This window comes from Thrips palmi, unplaced genomic scaffold, assembly GCF_012932325.1.
Source record: "Thrips palmi isolate BJ-2018 unplaced genomic scaffold, TpBJ-2018v1 HiC_scaffold_4, whole genome shotgun sequence".
In the NCBI taxonomy this organism is placed as follows: Eukaryota; Metazoa; Arthropoda; class Insecta; order Thysanoptera; family Thripidae; genus Thrips; species Thrips palmi.
The window spans coordinates 13,907,326-13,917,631 of record NW_023144631.1 but is presented as its reverse complement, the minus strand read 5'-3'; the positions used below and the strand labels follow the sequence as shown (position 1 = coordinate 13,917,631).

General features: G+C 45.3%; 1 protein-coding gene across 1 annotated transcript in view; it reads left to right on the top strand.

Annotated features, from left to right (window-relative positions):
• Window positions 1-9,515: 9,515 nt before the first annotated feature.
• The window catches only part of LOC117649896 (endoplasmic reticulum chaperone BiP-like), a 1,928-nt gene continuing 1,137 nt past the window's right edge, over window positions 9,516-10,306 (top strand). Inside the window, exons 1-2 of the mRNA XM_034393080.1 lie at window positions 9,516-9,753; window positions 10,255-10,300. Coding sequence (XP_034248971.1) covers window positions 9,531-9,753; window positions 10,255-10,300 — 269 coding nt within the window. The 5' untranslated portion in view covers window positions 9,516-9,530. The remainder of the gene's footprint in view (window positions 9,754-10,254; window positions 10,301-10,306) is intronic.

Here is a 10,306-nt window from a genome sequence, read left to right as displayed (position 1 = left end):
TTTGAGGCTGCTGATGACGAAAATAGAACCCGTTCGGGCCACCGACCGAAAGTTAAATCCCATTGGTGTAGATTTTGATGACCAAATACTATTTTTGAGGGGATCACGCCCACCTCTACGGCCTGCCTAGGGAAGCAGCCTGCCGGAGGCAGGTTAGCGCCGCAGGCCAAGGTAGGTGAATACACCAGGCGTTGATTGTCGAAACTGGCGCAGCATCGCGAAGCCTGTTACGACCAGACATGGTCTGGCGTACACCTACCTTGTATTGTCTTCACACAAAAACAACATAGTAAAAGAGAAGGCACCTTACAATAGGCCATTCCGCTGGTTGGAAAAGAGGAAGAAAAGAAGTACATACTTCCGTCCCCTCGCCTGCGGGGGGACGGAACTTCCGCTGCCCCTCTCGTCCCCCCGCAGGCGAGGGGACGGATGTTGTGTACTTCTTTTCTTCCTCTTTTCCAAGCAGCGGAATGGCCTATTTAGATTACGAGAGACCACTGACTGCATCTTCGTAGACCCAGTAGGTGTTGGTTAAGAGCTGTAGAGTCTGTTCAATATCACCGCACTTCATTGACAGGCCCTCAAGTTTCCGGTCATACGGTGGATACGAGTAAACACCTGAAGCAAAAAACTGGATATTATGCATGATTTGTAACACAAACAGTCAGAAAAAGACCAAAACTTACCATGGGCATGAGTTTTGACCCACATTAAGACGGTACGGTCATACATCTCGGGGTCATTTGACAGCATTCTTGCTGCGTCGGTGTTTAATGTGCATTTGGTCACAAACTTTAAACTAATAATTAATTGTTGTTCTGGTCTTCACCCTTACTACAGAGCCCCTCTGCAGAAGGATTACAGTTTTGACTTAGTTAAATTTATGGTCACTACAACACAGAGAAGGGGTCGGTGCCTCACGATAAAACTGTGCTTTGTGGAACCCCCCAATGGCGACAGTTATGGTCTGTCCAGCAAAGCACCCTGCCAAAGGCAGGCTAGCTAAGTGCCGCAGGCCAAGGTAAGTTTATACGCCAGGCGTAGATTGTCAAAACTGGCGCAGTATCTCGAAGCCTGTTGCGACTAGATACGGTCTGGCGTACACCTACCTTGTACAGTTGAAGAAATCAATTTCATTATATTTTAGATGGTTACGAGCAAACCAATGAGCTATTAGAAGTTAGTTGCCTGGACTAGAAGAGTCTTCAAACAAGTCAGATGAAATATCATGGACTTTGAGTTCTTGTTCGCTATGATTTGCCACCAACAAGAGATCCCTGCTGATTTTCATTGAGAACTGCGCCATAAGTGAAACAGCACACTCTGACCGGAAGTTGATCAGAACCTCATAGTTTTAAAACTTCCAGTCAGAGTTTTAAAACTATGAGATTCTGATCAACTTCCGGTCAGAGTGCGCAAACGTTTCACTTTCAACTAAACGTTTTTTCTGTATCTCGCCGGCTTGAGTTAAAGTCATTCATACGGATGACCCCATCTACACTGGTAGCCGACGAGTGTGACGTCATATTCGTTGGAGTGTGAATTTTGTCACGTTCGTTTGAATACGTTGTCACATTCGTTTGAACGTGACTCGGCCGTTTAAGTAGGGTGTTACATTCGTTTGAATGTTGATCAACATTCAAACGAATGTGACATCATATTCAAACGAACGTGACAAAATTTACGTGACTAATGTTGGCCACCCACAAAAATCGCCAGCCACACTTTTCTGCAGCTTTCTCCCTATTGCAGTTCAAATTCTGAAATTTGGCACGGTGGTAGGCCTAAGGGTAGAGAACACCTGGAAAAAGTTTCAGAATTTGAACTGCGAATTCAAACGAGCCACAGGCTTGCCAACTAAGCGCCATCGCTAACAATGCGCTCTTTTCGAACGGCTGCAGTTCCTCACCTATCGCAGTTCAAATTCCGAAATTTGGCACGGTGGTAGGCCTTAGGGTAGAGAACACCTGGAAAAAGTTTCAGAATTTGAACTGCGAATTGGAACGAGGCACAGGCTTGCCAACTTAGCGCCATCGCTAAAATGTGCTCTTTTCGAACGTCTGCAGTTCCTCACCTATCGCAGTTCAAATTCTGAAATTTGGCACGGTGGTAGGCCTTAGGGTAGAGAACGCCTGGAAAAAGTTTCAGAATTTGAACTGCGAATTCGAACGAGCCGCAGGCCTGCCAACTTAGCACCATTGCTAAAAATGCGTTCTTTTCCAACCTGTGCAGTTCCCTTCCTATCGCAGTTCAAATTCTGAAATTTGGCACGGTGGTAGGCCTAAGGGTAGAGAACACCTGGAAAAAGTTTCAGAATTTGAACTGCGAATTCGAACGAGCCGCAGGCTTGCCAACTTAGCGCCATCGCTAAAATGTGCTCTTTTCGAACGTCTGCAGTTCCTCACCTATCGCAGTTCAAATTCTGAAATTTGGCACGGTGGTAGGCCTTAGGGTAGAGAACGCCTGGAAAAAGTTTCAGAATTTGAACTGCGAATTCGAACGAGCCACAGGCCTGCCAACTTAGCACCATTGCTAAAAATGCGTTCTTTTCCAACCTGTGCAGTTCCTCACCTATCGCAGTTCAAATTCTGAAATTTGGCACGGTGGTAGGCCTAAGGGTAGAGAACACCTGGAAAAAGTTTCAGAATTTGAACTGCGAATTCGAACGAGCCGCAGGCTTGCCAACTTAGCGCCATCGCTAAAATGTGCTCTTTTCGAACGTCTGCAGTTCCTCACCTATCGCAGTTCAAATTCTGAAATTTGGCACGGTGGTAGGCCTTAGGGTAGAGAACGCCTGGAAAAAGTTTCAGAATTTGAACTGCGAATTCGAACGAGCCACAGGCCTGCCAACTTAGCACCATTGCTAAAAATGCGTTCTTTTCCAACCTGTGCAGTTCCTCACCTATCGCAGTTCAAATTCTGAAATTTGGCACGGTGGTAGGCCTAAGGGTAGAGAACACCTGGAAAAAGTTTCAGAATTTGAACTGCGAATTCGAACGAGCCGCAGGCTTGCCAACTTAGCGCCATCGCTAAAATGTGCTCTTTTCGAACGTCTGCAGTTCCTCACCTATCGCAGTTCAAATTCTGAAATTTAGCACGGTGGTAGGCCTTAGGGTAGAGAACGCCTGGAAAAAGTTTCAGAATTTGAACTGCGAATTCGAACGAGCCGCAGGCCTGCCAACTTAGCACCATTGCTAAAAATGCGATCTTTTCCAACCTGTGCAGTTCCCTTCCTATCGCAGTTCAAATTCTGAAATTTGGCACGGTGGTAGGCCTAAGGGTAGAGAACACCTGGAAAAAGTTTCAGAATTTGAACTGCGAATTCGAACGAGCCGCAGGCTTGCCAACTTAGCGCCATCGCTAAAATGTGCTCTTTTCGAACGTCTGCAGTTCCTCACCTATCGCAGTTCAAATTCTGAAATTTGGCACGGTGGTAGGCCTTAGGGTGGAGAACGCCTGGAAAGAGTTTCAGAATTTGAACTGCGAATTCGAACGAGCCACAGGCCTGCCAACTTAGCACCATTGCTAAAAATGCGTTCTTTTCCAACCTGTGCAGTTCCCTTCCTATCGCAGTTCAAATTCTGAAATTTGGCACGGTGGTAGGCCTTAGGGTAGAGAACACCTGGAAAAAGTTTCAGAATTTGAACTGCGAATTCGAACGAGCCGCAGGCCTGCCAACTTAGCACCATTGCTAAAAATGCGTTCTTTTCCAACCTGTGCAGTTCCCTTCCTATCGCAGTTCAAATTCTGATATTTGGCACGGTGGTAGGCCTTAGGGTAGAGAACACCTGCATTTTTAGCAATGGTGCTAAGTTGGCAGGCCTGTGGCTCGTTCGAATTCGCAGTTCAAATTCTGAAACTTTTTCCAGGCGTTCTCTACCCTAAGGCCTACCACCGTGCCAATTTCAGAATTTGAACTGCGATAGGTGAGGAACTGCAGACGTTCGAAAAGAGCACATTTTAGCGATGACGCTAAGTTGGCAAGCCTGCGGCTCGTTCGAATTCGCAGTTCAAATTCTGAAACTTTTTCCAGGTGTTCTCTACCCTTAGGCCTACCACCGTGACAAATTTCAGAATTTGAACTGCGATAGGTGAGGAACTGCAGACGTTCGAAAAGAGCACATTTTAGCGATGGCGCTAAGTTGGCAAGCCTGTGCCTCATTCGAATTCGCAGTTCAAATTCTGAAATTTGGCACGGTGGTAGGCCTTAGGGTAGAGAACGCCTGGAAAAAGTTTCAGAATTTGAACTGCGAATTCGAACGAGCCGCAGCCCTGCCAACTTAGCACCATTGCTAAAAATGCGTTCTTTTCCAACCTGTGCAGTTCCCTTCCTATCGCAGTTCAAATTCTGAAATTTGGCACGGTGGTAGGCCTTAGGGTAGAGAAAACGTGGAAAAAGTTTCAGAATTTGAACTCCGAATTCGAACGAGGCACAGGCTTGCCAACTTAGCGCCATCGCTAAAATGTGCTCTTTTCGAACGTCTGCAGTCCCTCACCTATCGCAGTTCAAATTCTGAAATTTGGCACGGTGGTAGGCCTTAGGGTAGAAAACGCCTGGAAAAAGTTTCAGAATTTGAACTGCGAATTCGAACGAGCCACAGGCCTGCCAACTTAGCACCATTGCTAAAAATGCGTTCTTTTCCAACCTGTGCAGTTCCCTTCCTATCGCAGTTCAAATTCTGAAATTTGGCACGGTGGTAGGCCTTAGGGTAGAGAAAACGTGGAAAAAGTTTCAGAATTCGAACTGCGAATTCGAACGAGGCACAGGCTTGCCAACTTAACGCCATCGCTAAAATGTGCTCTTTTCGAACGTCTGCAGTTCCTCACCTATCGCAGTTCAAATTCTGAAATTTTGCACGGTGGTAGGCCTTAGGGTAGAAAACATTTGGAAAAAGTTTCAGAATTTAAATTGCGAATTCGAACGAGCCACAGGCCTGCCAACTAGGCACCATTGCCAAAAATGCGTTCTTTTCCAACCTCTGCAGTTCCCTTCCTATCGCAGTTCAAATTCTGAAATTTGCCACGTTGGTAGGCCTTAGGGTAGAGAACACCTGGAAATTGTTTTTAGAATTTGAACTGCGAATTCGAACGAGCCGCAGGCTTGCCAACTTAGCGCCATCGCTAAAACGTGCTCTTTTCGAACGTCTGCAGTTCCTCACCTATCGCAGTTCAAATTCTGAAATTTAGCACGGTGGTAGGCCTTAGGGTAGAAAACATTTGGAAAAAGTTTCAGAATTTGAACTGCGAATTCGAACGAGCCACAGGCCTGCCAACTAAGCACCATTGCCAAAAATGCGTTCTTTTCCAACCTGTGCAGTTCCCTTCCTATCGCAGTTCAAATTCTGAAATTTGGCACGGTGGTAGGCCTTTGGGTAGTGAACACCTGGAAATTTTTTTTTAGAATTTGAACTGCGAATTCGAACGAGCCGCAGGCTTGCCAACGTAGCGTCATCGCTAAAATGTGCTCTTTTCGAACGTCTGCAGTTTCTCACCTATCGGGGTAGTTTTGAGAAGGGCTACAAAATTAAACGGCTCCAAGCCCAATTTTTTAAAATGACTGATATCGTTAAGGGTCTGGGCGCAAGCTTCTTTGAAATGGTTGCGTGGACAGTTTGGGAATCATTCATCCGATGACAAGTTTGATGTTCCGATACGTTTTCAAGATAAGAATAGAAATTTCTGAATAAAGTAAAATAACACATGCAGGATGTATTGTACAAAATAATAATAAACAAACTTCTTTGGATAAAAATATTGCTTCTGAAGTGCTGATGGCACCATGCCATGCATACTCACTTTTGAGAACTTCCGCATAAAGTTTTCCATTTCCTCTATCTTTTCTTTAGTGAAAGCTCGGAGAGCTGTCTCATTGTCAAATCCTAGATGCTTGAGGAGTGCCACAATGGATGAAGGTAATGTACCGTCAACGGGGGTAACTTGGGACACTTTTTCACGTTTTTTTAACGCCAGAGGCAAGATTTTCAACCCAGACCATTGGATCCTAACTATGTTAAAGTTTGACCCTTTTCTTATGATTTCATGCTTGTCTGCATCATTTGCCTTGATTACATCGTTTCCCAGCAGTCTCGAAAGAGTGTCCCAAGTTACCCCATGGCCGGGGGTAACTTGGGACAGTAGGTAATTAGCTACGTTCTCATGCATCTATTGATGTTAATGGACGTAATAAATTTAAGTCACAACATATGGACCAAAAATTCAGGCCTAGGAACTCTTGAAGGACCGATATTGGATTATATCTAGGGCTCTACGTGGAACTCTCTTTTCTACTGGTATTTTCCAGGCATTTTCTGAAAATTTCAAAATATGGATACCCAGAAGACAAAACTGCAGAGCAAGGCATCTCTTTCCATCATGAGCGTCAAATCCGAAGTTTAAGTTATGTCAGGGACCGGGTCAGTCAACTCCTAGCAGGCTAGGACTGTTGGAAACATGAGGAAAAGACTGTCCCAAGTTACCCCGTAAAATTTCGATTTTTGAGAAAATGAAGTCTGGACCGAAGATGGGAAAACTATAATCAACGCCCTTTTGCGAACGTTATTGTCTGTGTATGATCTAACAACCCAGAGAGACTGATCGGCCAAATCTGCATATCACTCCTTGCACTAGGGTCAACTTGTCAATGTTTGACATATTTTGTCAAAAACCCTATTATGTAGTTTCCCGTTTCTCAAATACTAATTGTGATGTTATGCACCTCTTCCACCTTTCCGCGCATGCCCTGAGGCCTCTGAAACAAAACCCTGCCGCGGGTTTGACGCTAGGAACCCCCGTCGCTGAATGGCAGCACCAACAAGCTGTACAGGGCAGACTGTCCCAAGTTACCCCCGGTGTCCCAAGTTACCCCCGTTGACGGTAATCTTTGTTTTCAGCGATACATTTTCCCAGAATAAAGCCTGAAACAGACAGAAAGCATAAAATATTAAACTAGAATAAAAAAAGAATAGGAAAAATGAACACAGATCAAGTGGCTATTGCATCTGCATCACTATGACATGGCCAGTGCAAATACCCCATGCTCAGCAATATTGCATGGCCAGCGCAGATACTCCGAGCTCTGACTGTAAATACCCTTGCTCCTGTGCCTAGGCCTGCTGTAGCTGGACGGCTGGACCTGGACTAAACTTCGTCTGTTTAAGCAATGCCTAGTGCACGTAACCGAAAGTTCAAACTAAGGACCTAGTCCTAGATGTGTCCCTGTTAGTTAAGAATATCTAAGTCCAGTCCGTGTTCAAAATACGCTAAAATTCAACAAAAGACTTTTTAAACCTAAAGTGCTGTGCCCATAACCTCAAACTGACTCGACCAAAACAAGAAGTTAAATCCAAACTACTAATGATTTAACACTAGAACCGCGGAGGGGGTCAATTTGACCCCTTTTAATTTTCGTCATAAATTTTTCTGACTTATTTTTTTCTTCTCGGATTTGGGGCTTTTTGACTTTTTATAAATACCAGAAAAGAACATTTGAGTGAAATTTCGGCGCTGTCGGACCATTTTTGTGGGCGTAGGACAATAATATACCTAGAACCGCGGCAGGGGTCATTTTGACCCCTGTATGTTTGCACTCAGGAAGTTCGAATTTTGGCAATAAAAAAGGGTCACAAGCGTCAATTTTAGTGGTGAATCATTTGGGAGTGGTATGGACTGCCCTGGGAGACCTAACTTGGCCAACGGCATAGGCGACCCGCCGAGCAAACGCCTAAATGTATGCAAGATGCGTGTGTTCCGCGTAAGGTATCTGTAGAATAAAAAAATCTCATTCAACGAACGTTAATGAAAGCAGATGATACTCGTTTGGTTTTCTTCGAGGTAGTAGTTCGGGCTTTTTTATAACTGTGTATGAAATAAATAGATAGCCCAATAATATACATGGACCTAAGCGAGCTGGCCAATGTCGGTGCGAGCCGAGCTGTGGCTTGCACCGGCCGAGCCGTGAGACATTGTTGATGTTCTGTGCGCGCTGTACCCGGGGACAGGGGATTGTTGGCCGGTGCCGCTCGCGCTGTACCCGCGAGGTATTGTCGATGTTTCGAGCAGACTGCCTGCCATGCGACACTCACGATCCCGCCCGGCAGCCACCACCCTAATATTATTGTATTATTGTTAGGATACCGCTTGGTTTCTGGACTCTGCAGTAAAAGCACGGTGACACCTTTATGTTTAATAGTTTTAAATACGTTTCAAGTGTAAAGGTATCATCTGGTAAAAAATCTACGTCACTTAGTACCCATCCCCACACTGAATAACAGGAAAAGTTGCGATATACATCGGAAACTTTTGCCCGTCCCGTACATTGAGGAATGTACTAATTTCGCCTATTTTTAATCCGGACGGGACTTGAACCTGAGTCTGGGGTCAAAATAGATGTTTTTAGATCAGCATAAATTAGATCAGCACCCTCATACACATCAACAATGCAAAAACTCGAATAAAAAGAATGTTCTAAATGTCCCCCACTGGGATTTGAACCGGGTTCAAACTTCTCCGATTCGCTTGAAACTGGCACCGTTGGTTTGTCTCGTCCCCCCGTTTCCCAAAAAATTTTCCCTTCATGCTCTTCTAGCTGTATCCGTTGCCGAAATCCTCCTCGACCTAAGGTAGACCATGATGCACCTGCAGCAGCCCCCCCGGGGCTCGGATCGGATTTGCTGCCAGGGGGCGGTTCTCAAGGGTCACCCAAGTAGGCTGATATCAATTGGTCAAGATCGGACCACGGGAAGTCCCAGACGGACGAACGAACGGACGACGCCCAGCATGGATCATACTCCGTCCCTCCGTCATTTTTTTAACAAAAAAATACAAGGGACGGGCCAAAAATGGTAAAAAAGGAGCAAAACAGGTTATTCGTGCCATGCGGGTTGCCTACCTTTGGCCTTTTAAGGCCCTATATAATTAAAAATATCATTGTTGATCTCAGATACATCATTTACATCGTTAAGGGCCCATAACATGAGCAAAATAAAAAAAAAACGGGCAGAAAAAATGGGGGGTCAAAGGACCCCTTCCGCGGTTCTAGGTATACGAAAAAGTCAGCGGTTCTGGGTTTAAGTAGCTCTTAATTGATGGTTTTGCCAACCTTTCAGTTCAGGTGGCTATCAAGGGACCAAGGCAATGGGGAATAGTCCTTTTACTCCCTGCCCTCTCCGCTTTGGCGTTACGCCAAGACGTCCTCCAAGGGGAAATAACTCCAGCCAAATGTTTACACCGAAATTCATCAAACTTGTAAAATTCACTGAAATTAATTAAAATTCATCGAAATTCGACTGAAATTCATCGTACTGCGAGTGAAATTCATCCAGTTTCGACAGAAATTCGGCGGAACTTCGTCGAAATTCGACTGAAATTCATTGGATTTGTAAACTGGAATTCACAGTGATTTCCCCTTGACGTCATCTGCCTCTTCAGTAAATATTTGACTTAGCCGGTAGTCTATCATACTACAAAGTGACCAAAAGTAATGAATGGAGGGCTCTAATTTTGAAATTGCACAGCTTTAGTGTTTATTTTTTATGTCTGCAGGTGTGGCGTTGAAGCCGTGTGGCGATGGCCCCGTGGTGGGCATCGACCTGGGAACCACCTACTCCGTGGTGGCCATCTACCGCAGGGGCAAGGTGGAAATCTTCTCCAATGACAACGGCAGCCGCGTCACTCCCAGTGTGGTGGGCTTCATGGACGGCGAGTCCTTCGTCGGGGAGGCGGCCAAGGACCTGCCGGCCGACAGGCAGGTGTACGGTAAGACATTGCTAGCATCCCCGAGCAACCCATGCTCATGGACCTCGTCTCCTTCTTAAATAGAAAAACCCCCACGGTAAAAACGGAACCTGGTTTTCCCAGGAAGCCCCAAACCCATGGCGATTTCCAGGGAGTTCCTGGGAAAACCAGGTTCCGTTTTTACCGTGCACACCACGATATAAAAAATTGGCTTTTTGGTACATGGGCATCTTGAAATGGGACATTGACCCATTAAAGGTTTTTCTCAGGAACCGAGGTGTAGCAACTCCAGAAAATTTGTACACAGTAATTCATGGACAATGTCGAATTTTAGTCAAATCCCTTCAAAATCCATGAGTTTAAGTCGAATTTCGGAGAAATTCATAAGAACCAATGAAATTCGTATCGAAATTCATGGGAATTTTGTTGCAATTCATCGAAATTCATCAGAAATCCCTGGGGAATTAAAAACTCTGTAGGTACATTGGAATTGAGAGCCATTTCCCCTTGTTCGTTTCGCAGACGCCAAGCGGTTGATCGGCAGGCCCTGGAAGGACGAGAAGGTGCAGTCCGA